This window comes from Neophocaena asiaeorientalis, unplaced genomic scaffold, assembly GCF_003031525.2.
Source record: "Neophocaena asiaeorientalis asiaeorientalis breed wild unplaced genomic scaffold, Neophocaena_asiaeorientalis_V1.1 scaffold226, whole genome shotgun sequence".
NCBI classification, from domain to species: Eukaryota; Metazoa; Chordata; class Mammalia; order Artiodactyla; family Phocoenidae; genus Neophocaena; species Neophocaena asiaeorientalis.
The window spans coordinates 5,969,561-5,995,645 of NW_020173037.1; the positions used below are offsets into that span (position 1 = coordinate 5,969,561).

Here is a 26,085-nt window from a genome sequence, read left to right on the forward strand (position 1 = left end):
TATATCCCTGTAATTCTTTTAGAGAATTGTGTTTTAAATTACTACAAAAAGCAATTCATGGTCACTAAAAATCGTTGAACAATATAGGAATGTTTAAAATATAAAAATGTCCCTCTTATTCCTCAGTCCCTTACCATCTATTTCATTTCATTTCTCTTAAAGATAGAACTCTTGTTAACAGTTGGTGTGTATTGTTTTTTTTACATATACACATTTATGTAATATGTGTATATATATTTTCCTAATAATAGAGGTTTTATACATAGGTAACACGTATGAGCTGTTGTAGATTTTTCTTAGAAGGATGTAATAATACTGGCTCAGTTGCCAAGCCCTTGTGTAAGCTAGATGAGTCACATAATCGTTCTCTTTGATTTTCTTTTTTTGGGGGCGGGTGGTACGCAGGCCTCTCACTGTTGTGGCCTCTCCCGTTGCGGAGCACAGGCTCCGGACACGCAGGCTCACAGGACCAGCCGCTCCGCGGCATGTGGATTCTTCCTGGACTGGGGCACGAACCCGTGTCCCCTGCATCGGCAGGCGGACTTTCAACCACTGCGCCACCAGGGAAGCCCCATTTTGACTTTATAAACTTCAGAAATCAAGGGGCTTTTTACTAAGGGAAATTTAAGATCTGTAATGGATGTAGTTTGATCACAGAAGGGAGGAAGAGGTAGTTTGGCAACCGTTCGTCAGCCAGCAGTTTTTAGTATAGCTGCACGCTCATATTTTCCCATGTGTTTTGCAAATTAAATGTCTCTTGTGTTAAACATTTATACACGTTTATGTGTATGTTGCTGGCTGCATGTACTGTTGAAATTTCAATAAAATCTGAATCATAGAAATTTTTTATTTTTTCTTCAGGAAAATCCTGCAAAAATGTCTCTGTACCCATCTCTTGAAGACCTGAAGGTAGACAAGGTGATTCAGGTATGTGTAAGTCCTTTAATTTAAGTACTTTTTTTTTTTTCCATGTACTCTGCCATACGTTCTGGTTATAGGTGAAGTGAAGCAAGAAACTTAAATAGTAGATGTATTTGTCCGTTTTTACACTTTATAAACTTTGCAATTTTTTCTAAAGTTTTTCTAACTAAAAAGTTAGAAAAGCTAGAGATTCTTCTTCATTTCACTGTGGATTAATGGGTACACGTTATTATTTCTTTGAAACGGGACTGTACTCTTCAAAGATAGCTTGGTTTTATAACTAAGGTTTAAATGAAATACATTTTGTTGTTGTTGTTGTTGCGGTACGTGGGCCTCTCACAGTTGCGGCCTCTCCCGTTGCGGAGCACAGGCTCCGGACGCACAGGCCCAGCGGCCATGGCTCACGGGCCCAGCCGCTCCGGGGCACGAACCCGTGTCCCCTGCATCGGCAGGTGGACTCTCAACCACTGTGCCACCAGGGAAGCCCTAAATTAAATACATTTTTAAGTTGGTAAAATATACTCCAACTTCTTAGACGTTCATTGTCTTGTTTAAAATTCGTACGTTGTTCTTTTGGGTTTTCAGGTATGACAAGTCTTTAACATAAGTGTCTTCTCTGAAGTTAAAAATCATAGAAATAGGGAGGTACATACTGCTTTAGGAAGAGTAGTAGTGTAAATGCACAATGAAAGTGTAGTGATTTGTTTCTTTTTAAATGTAAGCAGCAGACAGTTTACTTGTTCCTGCTGTAAGTGGCTGTGTTAGTACAGTTTTTCTAATTTCATTAAGTCAGAAATTTTTGTATTCCTTTATGTAAGTATTAGTTTTGAAGATAGATGCTTCTGCTTAAGAAGAAAGTTTGCGTTTGGGATCAATTCTTGCAGTTCTGTAAATTTTTATTTTTCTTTTTAACTAGAGATAATTGTATTTAATGAACCCATCGTGTTTCCAGTTTGCTTTCAACTTGTTCTCTCAAAGTCAGAATTTTTTCAGCTGTCATTTGTTCTTCTAATTTGACAAGACAGATTGAGCGCCCTGTTATACTTCTTTATTGCTAAAATCTTTTTGATATGATAAATGTGATGAAATTCTTTCATTTTGAGTTGTTTTGGTACTTCAAAGTTTCTTCCCCTAAAGATCATTTTACTTGAGGTCTTGACCTCAGTTTACTCTAAATGAGATTTACTTCTTAACAATTATTTAACGAACATAAAAACGTTTATTAGAAACTTGTGAGAAGAATACAAGTGTTTTTTAGGCAAAATGTTGGCCCTTTTAGGGTGAAAAAAAAAACCCAGCAAAAATAGTAACAAACGTGTAGCTGAAATTGTTAGCCGTGTAGCAGTGATGGGATAAAAATGGGGCGGGGGGAGATCGTGACCACTTGTTTCCATCATGGCGCCCCTATGGATGTTGATGGGTGGTTTGTAAAATCTCTGACATCCATTCAGCTGCAAAGGCTTTGGTGCCGGACCGTTTTAAGTGGACTGTTCGGTCATCTGAAATCTTTTTTTCTTTGGTATTTTGTCATTGTTTTTCTCATGGTTTTTATTTCCACAAAGTTCATCTGAACAGGCACTTTCTTTTTAAAAAGCTTTTATTTGAAATATTTACCCTTCAAGAATAACAGTTAAGCCATTAATGTGATATCAGAGCACTAAGTGATAGGATTTGCAGATGGGTCTGAGAAAATGACTAATTTCCTTTTCGTGCTTTTTTTTTTAAGTTTTGATGGAATTGAACTTTAAATTAACCATAGTAGACATTGAGCAGAGGTTTTTTATTTTGAGAGCAGCGGAAAGAGAAGGAAACAGTTGATACTGGCAAATGTTGGATTGGAAGATAAAGAGGGCTATAGTCTACGTCAGGCTGACCTCTTGAAGGAGAGGCAAATTATATGGGTATTTCCATTAGAAGACTTCTTATGTCCTGAGCAGAAAGCTGGCTGCCTGGAGATGTAACAGCAAGTAAGGAGGGGGACAGATGGTTCTTAAATTCTCACTGGATTTTAAAAGATTCCTAACCCAGCCACCGCAGTCTGGGGCTGGTTTTATTTTTTTTTCTTCATTTTCTATGGTAGGTGATACTTGGGCTTTTGTTTTTGAGATGCCTCTGTAAAGGTGGTGTTCATTTTCTTCTCTCCTGGCCTTTTATACCACGGCAAAACTAAATCGCAGCATTCTGTAAACTGTCTTACAATCAACGTTAGGCTTGTGGCTTTCAGTATCATGCAGTCCCTGAACCTCCCTGTCCCCTGTGAGTCTTTGAAAGGAACCTGTGGTTGCCACACCTGTGCAAAATAAGCTGGTAAGAAACCGTGATTTCGTCAGTTTCCTGTCACAGTGAGCAGAGATTGACACTGGTGGCTCCATGAGCGTGGTGTCTCCACATGCTTTCTGTAATGGCAGAAACAACACACTCTGGCATAACTGTGCGCTCCTTGGGACACTCCCTGCCTCCAGACACCATCCCCCTCCCACCCTTTTTTAAAAAAATAGTTTGAGATTTCGAAGTATGTGTGAAATGCTGTGCTACATTTAATGGCTTACAGTCCTTAAGCCCTTATTGTACCATCTTCCTTTTGTTTTTACTACAGAATATATAGTAAGTAAATACATAACTTTGCAGAGAGCTTTTTATATATATTCTTCAGTATTCCTTGGATGAGAACAATAGCAGTGAATGAAAGAACAGAAAATAATAGATCAGTGTAAAAAAGGATCAACTTTTTAAAATTAGTAAATTCTGTTTTTTCAGAGCAGTTTTTAGGTCCACAGCAAAATTAAATGGAAGGTAGTTTCCATGCCAGTGACCCCCTCCCAGGCACCTCCCCCCGACTCCACCTGCACAGTGCATACAGTGCCCGCCTTCCCCCTGCCAGCATCCTCCCCAGCACGGTGTATTTGTTACCGTTGATTAACCTGCCCTGACACAGTACTGCCACCCCAAGTCCAGAGTTACACTTGACGTCCATTCTTGAGGTTGTCCGCTCTTGGTTTGGACGGATGTGTGGTGACATATGGCCACTGTTGTAGTGTCGTGTAGAATATTTTCACTGCCCTCACTGTCCTCTGTGCTGTCCATTCCGCCCTCCTTTTCCAGAATGTCCTGTAGTTGGAGCCTTTTCTGATTGGTGTCTTTTGCTTAGTGATGTGCATTGAAGATTCCTCCATGTCTTTTCATGGCAAGCTCATTTCTTTTTAGTGCCGAACGGTATTTTTTTCCTTAGAGATTAGCCAAGAAGCAGTCCACTGGCTACTAGCTCCTTTTAGCTGATAGCTGGTGAAAGGATTTTCATAACTCAGCATACTTTGAGTCTGTGGATATGTTTAAAATTATAAAGATTTTCATGCTGCATTTTATTTCAGTTTAGATTGTGACAGATTATGAAACAGTAAATATTAAAGAATGACTCAATAACAAGCATATCAGAACATTTACAATCCAGAGAGTGAGGTACCTTCAGTGGTTTTGTAGACTTTCCTTATTTAATTAAGCTTCCATCTCTCTAAGCATTTTTGGGACTACTCTTAGCATTAATTTCAGTGCTAGGTTGATATGTAGGTATAAACTTCATTACCTAATCGACATATTTCTGACTAAGTAAAAAATGATATTAGAGATGGGTCTTACAACTTCCTGCCAACCAGTGACATGTGTCTATTTTAGAAAGTCAGATGTATCTGTAAAGGAAAAAGGAGTTCCTTCAGTGGAATACTTAAAACGACACAGGCTGCAAAGGCAGCCCTGGGAGGAGTTCCTGGCATGCTTGCGCATGAGTTGTACTGATTTTAAAGTTTCTGCAAGCTTGACAGTTATAAGTTACATTACTTTACCGTCATTTTTATGTCAGTGATACGGTATGTGTTTTGCATACTTTGTATTATTTATGTATTTAGTATAACATAACCCCTTCTCATACTTGCTAAAATGTAGATAAAATTATTTCAGTGGGATATGCTAAAATGGCGAAATAAATATAAGTAACTTAATAAATATTTAAATTTTCAGGTGTTTTTCTGATATATGACGTTTTATATAAATACGGTTAAGCTTTTTTCACATGTAAATAAGATACTTAGACTAATTAGCAAAAGAATAACGAAAACGTAGTGTGTGTAACCTTCATTTTATAATGCATTTTGAAAATATTAATTTGCAGTAGCACTGAAACGTTGATTATGTTTAGAATGGTGCTAAGTCGTGTTATGCGATAGTGTTAAATATTTATAACATGAAATACATTTTTGATTTGTGGATTTTCTTTGAAAAATATATTGCTGAAAGTGTTTGGAATTAAAATTTCTTGAATAAAACTAAAGTGTTTTAGTTTCTTTTTGGAACTACTGGATTTAACTTACAAATTATATAACAAGTTTATCTGTATAGCATTGGTGTTAGAAGTTTCTTCTTTTCTTTTTCAGGCTCAAACTGCCTTTTCTGCAAACCCTGCCAATCCAGCGATTCTATCTGAAGCTTCTGCTCCCATCTCTCAAGATGGAAGTAGGTTTATACTTTGGGTTCATTCTCCTTGAACAGAGATACTTGTTAAGCCTTCTTTTGCTGAAATAGGGAATCCAAGATTTTTTTTTTTTTTTTAACATATACAGCATGAAATGGTGGTTAAAGCTCTAATAGTAAGAAGAAAAAAAATGTTCATTTCAAAAAATGACCCTTTAATCAAGAAAGTGAACTGTGAATATGAAGGTGTGTTTTATGACTTAATGAAAATTAAGTTAAATGGAACTCGCCGGCTGAACTGTCCTCTCTTTGCAGGGCTCGGGGGTCGGTAGAGTTGAAATTTCCAGCCGCTTCCTTCTGAGGGAACTTCCCAAATCCTGGAATCTCTCCCCGGGTTTCATATCCTTCTTCCTGGTCCCTTCTCCTTCTAAGTTCATAGGGATTCAGGACAGAACCCTTAAATAACATGACTTAAGATACAAAAGGAGTGTTAAATGGGTTTTTATGGCCTGTCATCTTAGAACATTGTTCCTTTTAGAAAATTCATTTTAAGTCACAAAGCATGTCAAAAAGAGCTTTTGGAAATAGTACCTGACTTTGCTACTCGGTTACATACTGTCAATATTTAAATGTACTGTTTCCAAGATTTCATTGGTATGTGCTTTTAACATTCCTAAAATGATACGACACTAAATAAATTTACAAGCTTTCAGTTTGTTTTTTGGTAGTTCAGAAGAATCATTTCATAGCTGTGTTTACTGAATGAATTTAAAAAGTAGCTGGCTGGACAGTGTACATTTTGGTCCGTTGTTCTTAAGTGGAGAATCAGTGGTATGTTTACAAAATTCCTAATCAAATAGGTTTAAGAAAAAGGCAAGGCAAGGTAATCTGGAAAAATTCTTTCTACTCTTGAGTATTGTGAAATCTGAGGTTTCAGTTCAAATGTCTTATTTTACTTTCATCTTTAACTTTTTCTGTGTTTTCCATTTCTACTTGTCATTACAGAGAGAGTGGGATTTTCCGAATTGCTAATTTAAATCCATCTTAGATTTTATAAGTTAAATGTAATTTTTTAACACAAGTAAAAGTCCATAATAACAACAGTTTTTGAGTATTCTACCAATGTTTTTTCTTTATTCATTTATTCGTTTATATTAGATCTCTACCCTAAACTGTATCCGGAGCTCTCTCAGTACATGGGCCTGAGTTTAAATGAAGAAGAAATACGTGCAAATATGGCCGTGGTCCCTGGAGCACCAAGTCAGGGGGTATGTATAGTGTGATTTTGAATATATGAAATCATACTTTACACGTAGATATAAGCTAACTCGTCTCTGTGGCTAACACAAACGTATAACTTGAGCATTGACCTCTTCCCAGGGATTTTAGATTGCCTTCTAGATATCGCTTTTTATGTAGTCTACTTACGTGCTGTGGCCGCTTTTCTAATTTATTAGGAGTTAGAGATTCAGATGCCTCTGACTGGTCCATTCTCCATCTTCTGCATTCAGTCAAAGACCTAGTGATTCTGTTTCTACTGTGTTTCTTCTATTCATGTAATCCATTCCAGTCCTGGTATGACCCTATTCAGGGTTTCTGTACTTGTAACCTAGATTATTATAGTAGTCTCTGACGTTTCCTCTAGTAACTTCTCATATCAGACAGTACTAGGCTGCTGCTAGACTCATCATTCTGAAATATAGGTCTGTCATACCTTCTTTTTGCTCATAATCTTCTAACATTAAGTCTAAAGTTCCTTGAAATTAGACACCAAATTCTCGGCTTAAATATAGTGTATCTCAGTCTTTTGTTAAGATTATTGCGATAAGACCATAGTACTTTATAGCACTTGTCGTAATTATAGGTAAATGCTTAACTTCATGAAGATGGCGTCCATGTCTGTGTTGTTGCCATGACCCCAGTGCTTAACACAGTACCTGGCTTTTATTTATTCACCAAATATTTATTAAAAACTTACATGAGTCAGGACAGTTGGGACGATAGAAACCACACTAGAGTTTTCAACAGAGATAACTTAAGAAATCACACAGACAGGTTGAAGAATTTAAAACAAAAGTGGAACACAGATGTAATTGCAGAAGGTAGCTGCTTCTCCTAGGACTGGGGCGCTACACAGGGTGGAGGTTGGAATTATCAGAGCTGACAGGCATGGTGGAAGAGCCCCATGACCTGGGCCTCAGAGGCGGGGACGCTGGCTGTGGGTACTGGTGCCTCTGAGGGGTTGTACCAGGGAGGCTGGTCCTGGGAGGGTCGGTAAAATCTGGAGAATGGAATCAGCTGCTGTCAGCAGCGTTAAGGGATAGACTCAGGCAGTGCTGCTAGCAGCAGGGGGCAGGCAGGAGGAACGAGACACTTGCCCTCTTCCGCGTGTGCTGGGCGCTAACCAGAACCCCCGGCAGAGGACTGCGTCATCTGCATGGTCAGGCCCCAGCCGCACCAGCTAGGGTGGGTTCGGAGCTGACAGTAGCTTATACCTGGTGCTGCCTGCTCCTCTGACCATTCAGTATATCCACATGCTTCCTTATAGTTTCCCCTTAAAAGATGCAGTTCTTCCTAAGATTGAGGTTCAGCAAATATTTTCTATTAAGGGAACCATGGTAAGTATTTTAGGCTTTGCTAGCCACATATGTCAGTACAGACAGAGAACTCGAAGGCCTTCAGGCAGAAGTGAACTTGGCAGACCTGAGAGACAAGGCCTAGGTGATGGGCAGACAAGGCAGAACATGGTAGCAGATGGCATTGGAGGGGTTGGCATTGGAAGGGTAGTCAGGGCCAGGTGGCCTGCAGCCTCGTAGCGCATGGTAAGGGATTGGGCTCTGAGTTGTGGGAGTGACATAATCGGATTTATTTAAAAAAGGTTTCTGTGCTTGCTGTGTGGCACATGAATAGAGGGCAAGATGGAGGCAGGGAGACTATCTGGAAGGTTATTGTAGCTGCCCTGGGCAGGAGGGGGCGGAGGTCACGTGGTGTTGATCATGCGGTCTTCTTAGTGAGAATACTAGGCAAGTGCTTAACAAAACCTGGTGGAAAGAATGAAGATTTCTTTTCCAAAAGTAAGGCCGCTCCAAAGCTGCTCCTTTTTTGGTCCTATATTCCAGCTAAACTAAATAATTCATTTGCTTCTTAAGTTTTTCTTTTTCTATCCTATTACCTAATTTTCCTGTGCTCTCACAGCTATAATCGTTGACTTTTTGTAATTCTTCAAAAGTTACATTTTCTGGTATTGTGTTCTAATTTGTAGTATAGCTCTGTGTGTTACTCCGATAGACCATCAACTTTAGAATATGGTATCATAATTACCATGAATTCTGGACGAAAAGATTTGCGGTCTGTGGTATGTGTATAACGGTGGTTCCTCTTTCCCTATCATTGCTGCTCTGAGCATCACAATTACTAGGTAGATCAGAGCTTTTTATGACAGATTCCAATTAAGAAGCCTTGGTAATAAATAAGCTCTTCCCTCACTGTCTCTGGTAGAGGGTCCAGGGTCCACTTAAAACAATAAACTGATTTTGGTCAAGAAAACTTGAAAAAATGAGGAACTTGAAACAATGGTACCTGACAGAGTCCCTAGTATAGCTATTCTAGGGCTGTTTGGTGTGTCTGTTCAGTTGGTTAATCCATAGATGTTTATCACTGGGGACGAGAAATACCATTTGAGTGTCTTGTGTGTGTCAGCACTCGTATAACATGCACTTTTCATCCTTACAGTGGAGCTGTGAGCTAAGAAGTTTTCCCCTTTTATAGAAACTCTGAAAGCCTAAGTAGGTTGTTGAAGATCAGGCCATATAAAAGAACCCTCTGGAAAATGCTGAGTGAATTTCAATAGTATGAGATGGCCTTTATAACGTTCAAGGATAATTTGGCTTGAAGACAAGCCAAAGTACACATGGAATGGAATAGATGCCAGTGAATTCACAAGGCAGCAGACAGTCTCTTGGAGACACGTATGTGGGAATAAGTTACCTGAAGAATTAGTTTAAAAAAAAAAAAGTCATTTTTGCAAAATATCAAATTTTATCTGAAGGAAATAATTTTCAGATTATATTTTGGGAAACCACAACTGAATATACTCAAGTAACTTATCATTTTAGATTTTTTCAGGGAGAATGTTTCTAAATATTGACAGGTTGTGTGTGTTTCTGTCAGCAGTTGGTAGCAAGAGCTTCCAGCATGAACTATATGGTGGCTCCTGTAACTGGTAATGATGCTGGAATCCGCAGAGCAGAAATTAAGCAAGGGATTCGGGAAGTCATTTTGTGTAAGGATCAAGATGGAAAAATCGGGCTCAGGCTTAAATCCATAGACAATGTGAGTATTTTGTATTGTTTATTTGAATTTGTCTAAATAGTTACTAAGTGATCAACGTTAGAATAATTTTAAATGTAGGTGCTTTAAGTAGTTTTAATGGTGCTCTGTGATCGAGAGTATTTTAAATCTGACGTTCCACGTGGAGACGCCGCCCCGTTCTGAAGAGGCAGAGTTGGGACTTCCAGCATTACCTTGAATGAAATTTTTTTTTTCTTTTTTGAGTCCTTTTCTTGGAATAAAGTTGATTAGTCTGCCTGTAAACATAACAGTTTATACAAGTAGAATTCTGGCATTGAAATAGGGCAACACATGAGGAAGTTAAGGGAAGACTGACCGGTGAGAATCAGTGGTCTTATGATGTGTGTTTTTAAACTAAATGAAGATCATAGAACTTGTTGTAATGTGGTTTTACAGGTCTGTTATTTCCATCCTTCAGTTAGGGTTTAATGAGGCATTTTCTAGGCAACAGTGACTTTCAAAAGTACTTTAGGGTTACTTTTGCCTCTCACCTGACCAGACTGAAGAAATTAAACCCAGTTACTCTGAGGAAACATTCAGGAATGTTGAGGATGTGCTGAGTCTTCACCCCGATTTGTGGGTTTGGGCATTATTTATTGGATTCCTTTTCAGTCTTCGGTCTTCTTAGCTCAGTGTGACCACCTTTGCACATAGAAAAGGATGGTGTGGCCCACGGCGGAAGGTGGCTGAGGGCACTGTGTTTGTCTTTGCACACTCGTTGCTTTTGCAAGACACGTGAGCTTGCTGCTCTGGGAAGCTCGGACGTCTCTGCCCTCCCTTCCTGTTCGGTGAATAGAGTATACTGCTGCCCCTTCCTCTGTCCTAAAGGAGGAGGAGACCACACTCTTCACAGCCCGTCCCCCATAGCAGTCATCCTTGCAGTGGGTTTGTCCCCTTGGCCGAAGCTCGTTGGTCCAGCCACTTTGCTGGGTGCCGCCTAGTTTCAGGCACCGCCCTAAAGTGTAAGACATGCGACATCATGTCTGACCCAGCTTAAGGTGGGAGAAAGGATCCAGCCTTACAAATGCTTTCGTATTGATGTTTTACCATGCTTCCTTTTCCTTTATGCTTACTTATTTATATTGTACGCAACATCTGAGATTGAGAGTTTACATAAGTAAAAACATCCCTGTGGGTTTAGTTCTCAGTTAATTGTACTTGAGTTTTCTGTATTCACTTCATAGTAGGTTCTTTTAACTGGAATGGTATTGAATGTGCCCACCTTTTTAGGCTGTTAAATCTAATCGTAGTGATTATGCATAGTTTAGCAAGTGGGCAAAGGAATTCTTCAGCTCAAAAGGTAGAGTTCTGACCTTAGACTATCGTTTTTTAAACTGGGAGAGAAATCACACAACTTCTAACACTTTACTCCCTTTCCCCCTAAGTAATGATCAGGTGCTAATACCTGTTTGGTATTTTATCAAACTCATAGAAGCTTACATTTATTATAGTAATCTGACTTTATTTTCCTTAATCTTTTTATTCCAAGATGGGGGCGGGGGGTGATGGAGGTTGGTCGGGTGGGTCATGATTTGAGGTAGAAATTACCACTGAGATCTCACTTTTTTACCTATTTCTTAGGGTACTGCCTTGATAAAATTTTCAGTTTCGTTCTTGGGGATAATGACACAACTCATGTAATTTTTAAATTTTTAAATAGGGTAGATTCCTAACCAGTTGGTTCCTAATTTTCCAGCATTTTTAAACATGTAACAGTGGTAAATGACCGGTGATTTTCCTGTTCTCTAGGGTATATTTGTTCAGCTGGTCCAGGCCAATTCTCCATCCTCGCTGGTTGGTCTGCGATTCGGGGACCAGGTGCTCCAGATCAACGGGGAGAACTGTGCTGGCTGGAGCTCCGACCGAGCACACAAGGTGCTCAAGCAGGCTTTTGGAGAGAAGATCACTATGACCATTCGTGACAGGTGAGCTGGCTAAACAGTCCACGGGGAAACTCAAGACTCGTTTTCCTTTTCTTGGGCTTTTAAGGTTCTGTGAATATAATATTTTGTTGCAGAAAATGATCAAATGTTACTGGTTAGCCTTCTACCCTTGCAGCTGTGCAGTGCAGATTTTTCTTACGTAGTTTGACTTTTTAAAAATAGCATTCTGGTTTAGCATACACTTTATTCCAGAGCTTATAGAAGTTGGTCCTCTAAGAAGTCACTTTCCTTTCTTAATCTGTTTCTCTAGAAAATAGAAAAGAAGGATAGAAAGGTAACTGAGCAGCGGGCGTCTCAGCCTTGCTTTCCGGTTTCCTGCTCAGGGTAGACACGTGGTGCAGGGCCCCTGCAGAACTCCACGGGGTCTGCGGGTTCAGAAAACCCAGTCTGGCCTTTTGGGTGGATGAGGCTCTAGTTGTCAGGTGGGAGGATGGAACGCTTTCTTTAGCTTGTTTATTTATAATGGAAACATTCAGCACATGTACTGTGGGCTTCCTTCCCGGCCACATGGGCGTTGAGAGTGGACCTGTATCACATTGTTAGCTTTGGGGGTTTTATTCGTCTTAGTTAAATTTGTTTTATCTACCTGTGTGTTTCCATATCACACATGGTAGGTGGTAAACATTTTGTAGAGGAATGCCACCTTTGCTTTATATCTAAGGAAAATTTCAAAAAGTAACTTGGACTAACACGAAGACATGACTGTTGTGAAGTTTATAACGTGCAGTTCGTATTTTGTCATGAAACCTGTGCAGTCACGTGGCAGCAGAGTTGCAGAGTGGGCAGGTGCAGCTGGCGGGCGGCCGGCGCACGCAAGCACACGGCCGTCTTAACTGCCTTTTCTCCTAAGGGGCTGGGGAACTTCCGTCTCGCTGCTTCTGTGGTTCTTCTAAAACAGAGCAAAAATATCTTCTATAAAGTTTTCGAAATCAAGATGTGAGAAATATTTTAAAGGTTCTAAACAAAATAAGTTAAAAAAGATAAAAATTCATTTTTAAGACTGATTTTTGTTCAAACCTGTCTTCATGTTAAATTACAGCGAGTACTGTAATTTCAAGGGAAGAGCATATTGATAAACTGCATGAAGGTTAAGTCTTTGATGCTTATAAGAAGGAAATCGTAAGGCAGGCAAACCGTAATGGAGAGAATTTCTTAAAAAGTCATCTTTTGCACTAAGATGCACAAGACCTGTGCCATCCATACAAAGTAGCTCTCACTGGAAGCAGTGAGTTTATTGTGACAAAGTATCCAGTATGTCAGAATGGAAATCCATGAAAATGCTTACTTTGGAATTAAAGTTTTAATTGAAGCCATTATGTTTACAGGCCCTTTGAACGGACAATTACCATGCATAAGGACAGTACTGGACATGTTGGCTTTGTCTTTAAAAATGGAAAAATCACATCCATAGTGAAAAATAGTTCTGCAGCTAGAAACGGTCTTCTCACGGAACACAACATCTGTGAGGTCAACGGACAGAATGTCATTGGACTGAAGGTCAGGAGCACAACTTAGGACTCGCTCTACTGCAGTTTGATTTTAGCAAAAGCGTCTTTTTCATTTGTCTATTTCACTGGTGCTGTTATTGACCAACATGTAGAAATGCAGTGGGGTCCTGGGCTCTGGCCGTGCTCTCAGGCTGGGGCTACCACCTGGAATTGTGGCTCCTGTAGCGGGGGTGGGGGCAGGGCTAGGCTAGCTCTCTGAAGTCCCTCGACCTAGAACTGTGGAGACCTGAGCGTTGAAGATTTTGAGGACACTCTGGATGAATGATTGCTTTTTTCAATCCAGGAGTTGTAGGAAATGTGCACTAGTTTATGTTCAGATTAGTACTTCATTCTTATGGTTTATTCCCTCCACATATTCCTAAATAGAACTATTTTGAGGTCTAAAGGTTTTCATTAAGACCTGCTCGTTTCATTAACCTGGGTTAAGAATACACAGCCAAGGGGCTGTGGTAATATTGTATATGGGGACAGTGATTTGATCGTAAGTGATGAGAAGAATGATTTGTTGGTTGACATTTTCAACTCGGTTTACTTAACAGTTACCACTCATGAAATTGTGATTCTGCTGAATTAAAAACTTGGTAAAGAAACTAGAAAAACTATAAATACCAAGGGTCAGGATTTTAGAGACGATTTTAGAGACATTAGCAAAACCTGAGAGGACATATGTCTGAGAGGACATGTTTTATATGTATTTAATAAAGCCTCAGTAGAATTAATTTTCATTGTGTGTTTTCAACAGGACTCTCAAATTGCAGACATACTGTCAACAGCTGGGAATGTAATTACTATTACAATCATGCCTGCTTCTATATTTGAACATATTATTAAACGGTAAGTAGACAAATTCTTCAATCTGATGCTACGTTCATGTGACCTCACAGAAGCACTGTGCTTCTTGTAATTCTCAAACCTTTGGGTTTTTTTTTTTTTTTTACCTAAGAGATGACATCGGCATTATCTAGAATTATCTAGAAATTTAAAGTAAATTTAAATCAGAGGAGTTGGTTGGTAAGGATGACTCCTCACCAGTTCCCAAGTATGGAATAAAATCCACTTCCTAAATTTTGATGTTTCCTAGTAGAAAAAGGGAGGTGGGCAGGCTCTCGTCTCAGTTTTCAGTGAAATCGTAGTTGTGGTCTGCCTGCAGCTCCTCCGCTCCGTAGACACCTGCTTGTGGTTCATGAAGAATTCTTGCATGTGGGGTGTTGGAGAAACAGTCTTTTTTTTTTTTTGGCTGTGTTGGGTCTTTGTTGCTGCGTGCAGGCTTTCTCTAGTTGCGGCGGCTTCTCGTTGCGGAGCATGGGCTCTAGGCACGCAGGCTTCAGTAGTTGTGGCACACGAGCTTAGTTGCTCGGTGGCATGTGGGATCTTCCCGGACCAGGGCTGAAACCCCTGTCCCTGAACTGGCAGGCAGGTTCTTAAGACTGTTCCCCCAAGGCTTCTCTGGTGGCACAGGGGTTGATTCCCGGGAGCGTGCAGGCTTTCTCTAGTTGCGGCGGCTTCTCGTTGCGGAGCATGGGCTCTAGGCACGCAGGCTTCAGTAGTTGTGGCACACGAGCTTAGTTGCTCGGTGGCATGTGGGATCTTCCCGGACCAGGGCTGAAACCCCTGTCCCTGAACTGGCAGGCAGGTTCTTAAGACTGTTCCCCCAAGGCTTCTCTGGTGGCACAGGGGTTGATTCCCGGGAGCATCTCAGGAGGCAGCAGAGCGTGTGGCGTGTGCTGTCCGTCCTCAGGGCTGGGCCTGGAAAGCTGAGGACGGAGAACAGAAAGGGGGTGGCCAGGGCTGTCTGCCCAGCAGCTTTTACGCTCTGGCTTGGCTCAGCCAGCGTCGAATTCTTCTTGCAGAATCTACCTTGCACGTGGAAATAGAATTTAAAATATTAAAAACATACCACCGGTAATGGTTTGTTTCAGCTTCTGGGTAGAATGCAGCTAGCCGCTCTTGGGGTCTTGGCAGGGAGAGTTGTCAGGACTGATCCTGCAAGAGCTCACTTTTCTTAAACCAGTAATAGCTCCCACCCACTTCCTGCCAACAAGTGGCATTGTCGTTTTCTGTCTTCTTAACTATCCAGCCTTGATACAAGGACTTTTCTGTATCTTATCTAACTTTACTAGCCAGGATGCAGATAGCTTTTCACGCTGGGTATTTTAGATCTGAACTCATTAAAAAAAAAACAAAACCTTCCCCTGCATTCCAACTTGATGCTAACAGTGCTAGTTTGGAGTTTTCTCAGTATTTAATAAAAGTGACTCTCTTGTAGGATGGCACCAAGCATTATGAAAAGCTTGATGGATCACACCATTCCTGAGGTTTAGAAGCCGCGGCGCAGTACAAACTTCACTGAAGTTCTCCCGTTTACATCTCTGGCAACGTACCTTTCTATTAGCACATGAAGCTTTCTAGGAGCCAGCAAGCATATGCTGCATGAGGCCCTTCCTGTCTCACGGTAGGGCTGGGAATCTTACTGTCTGATCCGACATCTTGTTCAGACTTCAAGATAGTTGTAGCCTTATCCTGATTTTACAGTTGAAAGACTTACTTTTGTAGACTAGTGTCTTTAGTGGAAACCAGATGCTTTTACAACCCGGGTCATTAGGATGACTGATCCAGGCTCAGCTCGGTTGGAACCAGTCACCTTCAGTCCTGGCTATCAGGTAGTGCTGTTCGTTCATGTCACTTTAGTTCTAGGGTATATGTGCATTTTTACTGTTACCATAGTGCATTTAGAATGATTACTTTTTTCTTTCAGTTCTGTTTGTATAAAACACCAATTAACACTGGTTTCATTCCATGTAAGCATTATTATACAGTGTATGTAGGCTGCAAGACTGTACTGACTATCATTACGTTTTAACTACCTTTACTTAATAGGCTTGGACTGTCACCTTAACAAATCTAGAATAAAAGCCAAACTCTTGCTGCCTTTCTAAAACCCCCGATGCAATTACACGGACAGTAGCCCAGAGCAGTGTAAGGGTACATGTTGAGCAATATAGCACAGCTGCTTAGCCGCAGTTGAGCTTTTCTAGTCCTTGTGTAATGGAAACTTTTCCTCTCAAAGTTACTGGTGTCACTTTCTGAGAAATGAATCACTAGATATGTAATGTAAAAATTCTTGTACTCACTAGGAGAAACTTTGACTTCTTTTCCATGTGTAGATGAAGTGGGATAATACCTGGTTTCGGCACTTACATGTAACGCAGCTGCTCTGGGCTGTCTTAATTTGCTCCATTTCCTGACCCCTCCCTGCAAACAGAATGACAGCGACACTTCATCCTGATTTGTTTTTCCTTCTCTTTGGTTTATGCCTCTTCTATTTTAATTGAAAATGTATAAATAAAGTTAGATTTTAGTCTGTCTGTTATTGCATCATTGGAAACAGTAGGCCTGTGGGAGACATTCATCTCCCAGAGCGGCTGCCACCCGGGAGCCTGAGGAAAGCCCCTCTGTACTGAGGGGGCCTGAGTGGCGGGAGAAGGGCCTCCAGCCGGGAAGCTGGACTGCACTGAGCCTACTGATCTCCCTGGGGGCACCCAGGCCGAGTCACAGTTAACATTCAGCATACACCAGGGCTTGTAAACGGTGTAGAAAGATCTTACGTCACATACTTGCTGCGGTTCAGAGGTCGTCAGTGCTACTGCTTCACAGCTTACCTCGTGTGAAATTCAGAAAAGCCAAGCACGGCACGTTTCTCAGTTTGATTCTCTACCTCGTTATCTGGACTTTGGCCTGAAGATAGTTACTGAAGCAGAGGAGGATGTTCACGGTACTCAGTATGGTTTTCTAGAAGGATCAGTACTTGAAGTACCCAGTACTTCGTTAATAAATCATTTAAATGAGAAAATGAAAACTGCTTTCATTACAGAAAAATATTTTTAATGTCATAGAAAAGATGGGCATTTAATAGCTATAATGAAATAAACTGTTCCCAAGAACTGCTAATCCTTCCCCAGGTTCTTAGAATCGGGGCCAGTCGGTTACAGAAAGTAAGCACTCCGTGGACACACATCCCGAAACCCAGTGGGCAGCAGTTGTGCCGAGTAGGAAGACAGAACGGTGACTCGGCAGCAGAGAACACTCACATTTTCTTGGAAAGTCCTTAAATTGTTCAGTGCTTTTGGGAAGTTTCCCCAGCTGGTTTAGTCTCTCTTAGCTATGCTCTTTGCCACCCAAACTTGGCTTCTGACCATCGTCATCCTGGGCTGACCACCTGCCTAACAAGTGTTAACGTTTTTCTCCCCAGTACTGCCACACCTCCATCTGCCTTAGAGCATGACAACTAATGGCTTTCAGTGAAGTCACCATGATTCATAAAGTTTAAAACCACTAATTTCTCATGTGGTAAGACTTCTAACTACTCTAATTGCACATTCACCAGTTCGTTTAAAAGTTTGGTTTAAAAAAGCGTTACATAGAGTTCAATAATATTTGAGGAAAAGGCACTTAATACTGCAATTTCCAGAACATAAGTTGTCTGTCTTCCCCTCCCGTGATGACACTGCTACACTGGTCGTTCATCCACATACACGTTACGGCACCTGCGAGAAGAGACGTGTGGTTAGGGGGTGAGCTGACCAGGAGGTACCACGTGGTCTTGTCCTATAATACAATCTGCATGAACTCAGAATAACTACTCAGTACAAGGAACTTGGGAGGAACAAACTATTTGAATGTAAAGCTAAAGCAACTGGGAATTGCAGAACAGAATACAAATATTATATACACCTGTGACAAAAGGCAGGCAGCAGATGAGAGAAGTAGGGAATTGGTGTGAGTTTGCTGGTTTACTTCCATTTCTATCAGGAGTCAAAGTGTTATTTAAAGCTTGTGAGCTGGGGAAGAAAGGCATAGACAAGTCACTTCAACGTATAATGTTACGAAGAAATAACCACACACGACAGTGACAGAGGGAAGAGAGTGAAGGTGGGCAGTCAGTAGACACAACCATAGCCATTACAAGAATTAACCATAAATCCTCCAAGTGCTTGAGAGGAGAGGAAGACGTGCAAATGTAAGCAGAGTGAAAACCCAACGGGCAGAACGCTGACGCACACAGCAGCGCATCCTTCAATAATGTGAGACATCTCCAGAAACCCAGCTGCAGTCTTCCCAGGATGAGGCCCGGGAGTGGGGGGTCTGTGGGAGGAAGACTTCCTTTCCACTGTGATTCATTACTTTGGTACCATTTCCATTACTTTTGTATTGTTTCTTTCTACCGTGTGCATGTATTAAATGCACATACAGCTTTTACTTGGCTTTTAATTCTCCATGTGGAAGTTAAAAACTTCCATTCTGGAGTCGAATGTCTCTCAACCCAAGAGATGCAGATGGCCTGGCCAGCCAGGATCTGGAGGGGAACATCCACGGCACAGTGGACACACGGGGAGTTTTCTGCTTGAGAAGGGCTCGTCTGCTGGTGGGAAAAGCAGGTTTGGTGGAGTCAGGTCAGCGGCAGACAGCTTACCTGTGTGGCCCTGGATTCTCTCCCTGATCTTCCCCCCGAGCAGGTCCCAGACAAGCAGCTCACCGGACTGACTCCCGGATAAAACAGAATTTCCGTCCCAGAGAAAGCACCTGCAAGAAGGATTCAGAAATCATCCTTTCATCATTGGTCACGAAGGAAGGGCCAAAGCAGGCCCTGCGCCGTGATCGTGAGCCCATCCATAAATGTCTTCACCACGAGTAACTCGAGAAAGTGCACCTCTGGGGCTCTTCCGAAGTCATAGAAGAGATGAGCATTCCTGTCTGCACATCGACGACGTTTAGACAGCCGTCTGCTCCTGCGCTGAGGACGTGGCGACTGTCTGAAACACAAGGCGGAACGTGGATACGGGTTACAGTTCACGAGTGTGGTTTAGATTAATCTGAGATTTTACTGCTGAATCCAGGGCCCAAATGTTCGCTTGAGCTACAGCTACAGCTACTTGTTGTATTTAACCAATGATGACTAGCCTCTCCCTGAAACGCTTCTGTTTTTAAGACACTGGGGCTGATGACCCTTTGGTGTGAATTCATTTACACCTTATAATTTCTCCAGCGAGGTGAGGAATTAAGAACAGTACCTGATACGGCTTTTCTGATACAAATACCACATACACCGTATTTTACCATGAAGCAGCCTTACCCATAGGCAAAACCTCTTTTTATCAGCAAACAGTGCTTTTCTTTTTATATTCTTATTATATATTTCAAAATAATAATTCCAGTTCCCCTGGTGTTACCTGTATTAAAAAGGCTAATACTACCTGGGCTGAAAGCAGTATCACATACAGTCCCTGAGTGACACGGAATCTGGTGCAATATGGTGGCTGCAGTGAGGTCCCAGATAGTCACTGTGCCTTCTTTGGTGCCTGAAACCAACAGTGTGCTTGCAGCGCTTAAACTGATTGTATCGACCTAGAGGAGAAAACAGACAGTACTCCATTTAGAATCATGGTCACTGAGCTGTGTTTCCCCAGCCCATTCTTTCAACACCACCTACTGAATGATAATTCATTTAAAAGTGAAATTCTTCATATGCCAGTGAATACAATGAAGTATTGCTGGGGTAAACGTAACTTTTAAAAAGCCTAAAATTGACAGTCTCAGAATGATAACTCCATGAGTAATAAGTGGTAGCAGGGTGCCGGACTGCCCGGAGCACAGCGGCTCCACGATCACCTGGGGAGGTGGGCATCTCTCAGGGTTATCCTCACACGCCCTTCTTGAACTACACAGTAAATAATACGTCTCAACCCCAGTCAGTCTGCTGACCATGCAGATTCGGTACCAGTTCACAACCTCAGAGGAAAGGCAGTAGTACCGCAGGCCACGGCAGGAGATGCAGCCGTGACCTCGTGGAGACAGAGCGGGTGAACAGGACGCGGTGCCAGCCTTGTGTGCGCCCGCTGCACGCACCACGCAGACAGGTTGGTGTCCTCACCCTAGACAGAGGGCCCCCTTTCCACCCTTGGTGTCAGAAAACACATCTAGTTGCCCCGATAGTGTGAGGATACCCAGGTATTCAACATCGTGCTCAGACACTGGCCTTTTGGAAGTCTAGCTGGACGGTAGCTAATTCTCAAAGAAACAGCAAACTGGGGGAAAAGAGACAAAGAAGACTTGGAAGCCCAAAGAGCTCCAAGAAACGAGCTGAGAGTTTGCCTGTGCTCTCCCCTCCGATGAGCAAAATAATAAGCAAAGCAAAAGATGGTAAACACACAAGTGAAGCCAAGAACCTCCACCACCCCGGACGGGTCAGCTGGGCTCCCGTGCAGCTCTGTTGCCGGTACTCACGCTGACATCGTGCTCCAGCTCGGCCAGCAGGTCAAATTGGTGTCTCCTGGAGCCTGGCATCTCTGCAGGAACCCCGGACCACACCTAGGACGGGACCCATTGCAGAAGGTAGTTGCAAACACTACAAAAGCATTTCTAACACGTGCAGGAAAAACTCTCCTGACTGACCAACTCCCCAGCTGCCAACGAAATGAAACGTCGCAAGGCTCGGTCCCTCTGCCACGTGCCTGAGCTTTTATTCCCACCACCACGTGCTTCCCGAGAGTCTGCTGTACCCGTGTCTGCTTCCGTCTCTTGCACTTGCTGCTGTGACTTAAGTATTGGGTGAACTAAAGAAATCAGAGTGCGTAAGTGTTGTGTCTATTAAGGTTTTGAGAAAACTCAAAAAGGCAAGTCACCAAAAAAATTTACTGAAATCACACGTAGGCAAGAAAACTGACCTACAATAATGTCCCCCTCAGGGGCGGGGGCACAGAAATGATGAAAACGTCTTGAAGAAATTCTAATGGTTTTAGGTTCTTGCTTTCTGTTTGTATAAATGCAAATTGGAAACCAAAGAGGATGAATACCGCTGTGGTTTATGCAGTAAAGTAGTGCAGAATTCCAAAGAAAAGGCCAAGTATGGTCCCACGTCAATAATGGTGAAGGACTGTGTGTTTCTGTGTTCTGACTTTAAATACAATGTCTTGCCTTACAACGATTCTCCACTTTAACTTGATATTTACTGATCAACTGCTAGTTCCGTAGCTGCGTGAGGTAAGAGGGGCTGCTGTATGTTTCCCTCTAAGTCCGCTGTCTAATGAACCACCCAACCCCCAGCGGAACACACAGGACAAACTCAGGAAAGCGTCCTCTTATATTAAGATGTGCACACACTAAACACGGGCAATAACCTTCCACATCCTTATACGTCACTCACACTTCGTGAAAAAGTGACAACACATCAACAGCAGGGAGCTGAATGGCTTATAATATTTGTATTATCCAAACATTTTAATTTAGAAATTGTATATAAACCTTCACAGTAGAGTCCCATGACGCAGAATACAGCCTGTTGTCATGCCAACAGATCTTACTAACAGCATCGTCGTGTCCCATTAATGTGTCTTGGCGTCTTCCAAATGCAATGGAGTAAAAATAGCTAACATAAAAGATAACGAGAGCTATTAAGACAGCATTCCAGCTTAATGTTAAGACTCTTAAATACATTTTCAAGAAACTTTAGGTCATTTAATTCTATACTTATTAAGGCCCACTGGAATTACTAATTACTTGTTCTCATGTTATTAAACCAAATACTCAAAATGTGAATTTAAAACTAGAAATTTCCAGGTCTGGCTCATCTGTGTTTTCACCTCAATTTAAAAACTTCTTGGAAAATAGAGTCCGACTGGAGAAATTACTAGATTGAGATAATCACATCCAAACCCAACTGTCCTCATCTGTTCCCTTTTGCAAACAACGGGAGATCTGCCCTCTCCTGCTTCACGTCCACACGGGGAGCTGCACTGCGTGTGGAATCGCGAAGGGGCCCGCGCAGATGCATACACATTGTTATCCCACGAAGAGCTTACGACAGTGGCATCTCCTGGTAAAAGTAAACACGATGACAAAGCCTGAAATACAAATGATCCAACATTAATAATTTACAAAACTTAGTGAATCCTTAATGGGGTAAAGCTATCTTACAGGTTCCCCCCAAAATTCATGCTCAAATTCCGTTCACTGTTGGCCTTCCTCACATTCATGAAGTTTCTTTTCATCTGGCTAATTCCAGATGCCTAGGTTCTTCCCAAATGTAGGAAAGTCAAAAGGGTGTCGAGTGCATGAGGACCTAGCCTGATGGTCCTCACTGCCCTGGGCTGAGGGACCCCTACTCACATCAGAGTGAGTCGCGAGGGGTGCAGGTGGGGACTGTCCTCAAGAATCCAAACACCAGCTCTGAGGTTACAAGATTCAGGTGGGGAAGGAAAGCTTCCAAAAGTCTTTACGGAATTTCAGAATCTTTCAGATGCTTTACATTAACAATAAAATGTATTTTTTCAGAAAAACTGATTTTCTAGTATTAGGTATCCTATCAACTCAGAAATGCATTAAGTTATGTAAGCAGCACACAGACGTTTAGTCTGACAGTTCCAAAAAAGGCAAGATTTACTAAGGAGAATTCTACTTTCTAGGTTACAGATAAAACCACGATAACATGAGAAAGAGGCAGCCTGAAAAAATTTCTAGCTTAGAAGGAATCTATCTAAGGCATTCTGAACAGAAATAAGCCCGACTGTTTGGGAAGAAACAAACTCATATATGCATGTATATAAAACAAACTGCTACATGAAATTCCACCGTAACACTGATGTGAAATTAAAATGAACTCACCATATTTGAAAATGATATACTTCTTTGTAGCATCTTGGATTCTTTGGAAAACATCTTCAAGGTAGAATCTAATTTAATAATGACAAAGCAAACATATAAGAAAGATTTCCTGACCCTTACAAATGACCAGCACACGCAGAGGTAACAGGCGAGGTGACCGAGGGTCATGTCCCCGACGAGGACGCTATGGTCTGTGGAATTCTATGATCTGCGGCTCCACAACAAGGAGGTCAACTTAAAGCCATGACCGAAGGCAGATTTAAGCCTAATTACTGACAGAAGCTAAAGAGGAAGAAAAGAGCAATTTTAATATTAAAGAAAACAAAAAGATTTGGGCAGTGTTTTTCTTTTCACATAGCCCAATTATGGTGTGATATCCTTGTAGGGCATGACCATTTATGGAAGAGAAGCACTAACTTTCTAAATAATAATTACAATGTCCAAGCTCTTAATTTCCTTGCCTAACAGAAGCTTTTAGAAGTGCATCAAGGTAAGCCTCTTAAGCGACAAGACTGCAAATTACAATGTGCTCCAAACATCCCACATTTGCAATATGTAACATTACGGTTCCTAATTTGAAAACATACAGCATGATAAATAAAAGGTCAGATGAGCTTCAAATAATGTCTTCTGTATAGTAAAATCTAATATTTCCACCTAATTTTTGCCAACACCAACACGCAGACGTGCACTGGGGCGTCCTACAGAAAACAGCCAGCCTGGTGTGTAAAGCTGCTTTTCTCAAACTCAGAGGTTCCCTCTCGTACTAGAGGTAATCATGTCAGAGGCTGCTGAGAGCTGGTCCCCCAGGTGATGGGGTCACCCGTGGGGTCACCCATAAGCCTGGACACACACCACCTCTGAGGAAGAACCGTAGCTCTGGGGTGATCGTCAGGGTATACGTAAGTCAGTAATGCAGGTGTAAACAAAAACGCATATAGATCAGCAACGTGAGTTATTAACGGTGAAGAAACAAAAAAAAAAACAAAAGCTTTTGACTGAAAAGAATCCCCTGTGCCCCCTTATTTGGCAAGTTCACAAAGAAGTGCTAGGCTTAATAAGCCTCAGAGGGTTAAAGCCCTGATGCTCGTAAAACTCACGGTTTACAAGGTCAGACCAGCACAGGGAACAGGGGGATTTAACAAACCATGACAGACAAATCCAGCCAAGAATGCCGGCTTTGCTAACAGGTCAGGGTCTCGTCTCGGGTGGTAGCACCGGCAGGAACCCTGGCAAAGCACGACTGCTCACTCATGCCACCGCGTCGTCTCGGTGACCCCGGAGTGGCCCTGTGTGTTCGCCGCACGTGAACCAACTTTGGTCCACAGTGGGATCATTTTCTGCGCTTTGTGGAAAACTGTTTTACGCAATCTGAGATCATATTTGAAAGAGAAAGGAAGGACGCTACGGATGTGAAGCCACGATCCCAGAATCTGAGAGCAGTAACTCTGATTTACCCGGAGGTGTGCAGTTGGACAGCACCTTTCCTTAACTTAATGGATGAAAAGCAGAATTTCCTACAATAACGACCAAAGCGCCAGTAGCCAGCCACTCACAGCCAGGTACGAACTCTGTCCAAACCAGGCAGCTAAGCTACTCGCTTCTCATCTCCGCTGCCCCGGCGCGCCTGTCAGCAGGCTTCAAACGGGACGACGGGGACGAGATAAACAACGACTTATGGTGTAGACGGCCAGGAAGGGCAGCGCTGTGGCTGCCAGCAGAGGCTTGACGCTTAGCCCTTTTGTAGGATCAAAACAGTGAAGTTCCAGTGTGTCATCAAGCTAGTTACAAGTCCCATCAACCAGCCACTGCAGGGCTTCTGCGTGACTCTGGTAACGTGTAAGACATTAACAATGTGTGAATTAGATTTCGAGCTAAATCCTCCAGTCCACACCCAGAAGCACACACCCAGTGACGAACGTGAAAAGCTGACAGCACGTGTGCCCCGTGCCGGCGACGATCGCCCTGTGTGTGGCTCGGCCCTCAGGGCGGGAAAGGTCCCAGCACACGCTCTCGCCCGCCCCAAATCCTAGGAAACCTTATCAGCAACAGGGAGGCATTCTTCATTACTGTTTTTGGCTCATCACTGTGGAATGTTACAGAATACACAACAAACTAACTGCTCAAAATTTATTTCACGTGGAGGTAGCACATGAAGGTACAGTCCTGGACCGAGTCAGGAAACTTGGACATTTGTGATTCCAGGTAACCCCCCTTTCAGGTAGGAAAACCTACCTTGTGAGGTTGTAAAGACAGATGACCCACTGCGAGACACTGCTATTCCAGTGACTGCCCTGTTGGAAAACAAGGTTTCATAAATTACCATCAACCACGTGCTAGGAGACCGGTCTCCTTCAAGGCCTTGATTTAATTCAGCCCAAGTGTCCGTCATCGTTTTCGTCACAGCTCGTTCTGCGGGACCTGTCCCACCTTCCACCAGGCGTTAGCAAGTCATGGCTTGGCAACTCCTAATTCTGTCCTGACAACGCCTGCGGCTGGAAAACACCCCGACCCTTAGCTCCTGGGCCACCCTGCACGAAGGCTGGCTGCCTGCCCACGTCTGCCCCCTGGATAACCAGTAACGCTAGGTGACCGCCACTCAAACCACCGACGCCCCCCGAGCAGTCACTGCACTCGCTTCATCACTTAGCATCTGGCCAATGACGATGTCACCGTCTGGTCCTGAGGCAGGCTGGGACCGGGGACCCTTTGCCACAGAGCCTGCACCCGGACAAACGTCTCCTCCGGCAACAGATACACAAAGAAATTGTGAAACTATAAGGAACTGAAAATAACTGCATGCGTGTACAGCTGGGGCAAATTATGGGCAGCAAGATACAAAAAGACCAAAAAACCCAACTGCCACTGCTGAAGAGCTGGGAGCAAAAGCAGGGCACTGCCCGAGCCCCCTGCACACACCACCCAAGGGGTGGGCACGCCACCTAAGCCCCGCTCCAGCCGACCCCTGGACACACCCCTGCCCTCACCCCAAAGAGGGGACCAGCTCGCCACTGCCTCGTGGGCCCAGCAAGGGCACCTGCTGTCTGTTCTCACTCCCCTCCCCCCACGGCAGCAGGAGCCCCAGTAAAGCCCTGCCTGAATCTCCTGTCTGGCCTCTTATCAATTTCTATTGATTAAGGAGGCCAAGGACCCTGACTGGTATCAGTCCCAGCACGTTCTCTTAAAGGTTCACTCATGTCTTCAACTGCCTCGGGTGACAAGGCCCCTTTCCACGTGCCGTTTAG

At 42.7% G+C, this 26,085-nt stretch overlaps 2 protein-coding genes across 4 annotated transcripts in view; one reads left to right on the top strand and one right to left on the bottom strand.

The window, feature by feature from the left end:
* The window catches only part of SDCBP (syndecan binding protein), a 32,150-nt gene extending 15,602 nt beyond the window's left edge, over positions 1-16,548 (top strand). For 2 of the 3 annotated variants that reach the window (XM_024742551.1, XM_024742550.1), the window contains exons 2-9: positions 862-927; positions 5,346-5,424; positions 6,541-6,650; positions 9,553-9,714; positions 11,482-11,657; positions 13,001-13,172; positions 13,926-14,017; positions 15,450-16,548. In XM_024742551.1, the coding sequence (XP_024598319.1) occupies positions 877-927; positions 5,346-5,424; positions 6,541-6,650; positions 9,553-9,714; positions 11,482-11,657; positions 13,001-13,172; positions 13,926-14,017; positions 15,450-15,504 (897 nt within the window). In that variant the 5' untranslated portion in view covers positions 862-876 and the 3' untranslated portion in view covers positions 15,505-16,548. The remainder of the gene's footprint in view (positions 1-861; positions 928-5,345; positions 5,425-6,540; positions 6,651-9,552; positions 9,715-11,481; positions 11,658-13,000; positions 13,173-13,925; positions 14,018-15,449) is intronic. The other variant, XM_024742552.1, reaches the window with a different exon arrangement.
* A 143-nt stretch (positions 16,549-16,691) lies between these two features.
* Positions 16,692-26,085, bottom strand: part of NSMAF (neutral sphingomyelinase activation associated factor) — a 107,556-nt gene continuing 98,162 nt past the window's right edge. Inside the window, exons 29-37 of the mRNA XM_024742566.1 lie at positions 25,076-25,134; positions 22,841-22,908; positions 22,013-22,080; positions 21,482-21,605; positions 20,465-20,548; positions 19,435-19,585; positions 18,891-18,993; positions 18,654-18,763; positions 16,692-17,727 (exon numbers count right to left, since the gene is read on the bottom strand). Coding sequence (XP_024598334.1) covers positions 17,633-17,727; positions 18,654-18,763; positions 18,891-18,993; positions 19,435-19,585; positions 20,465-20,548; positions 21,482-21,605; positions 22,013-22,080; positions 22,841-22,908; positions 25,076-25,134 — 862 coding nt within the window. The 3' untranslated portion in view covers positions 16,692-17,632. The remainder of the gene's footprint in view (positions 17,728-18,653; positions 18,764-18,890; positions 18,994-19,434; positions 19,586-20,464; positions 20,549-21,481; positions 21,606-22,012; positions 22,081-22,840; positions 22,909-25,075; positions 25,135-26,085) is intronic.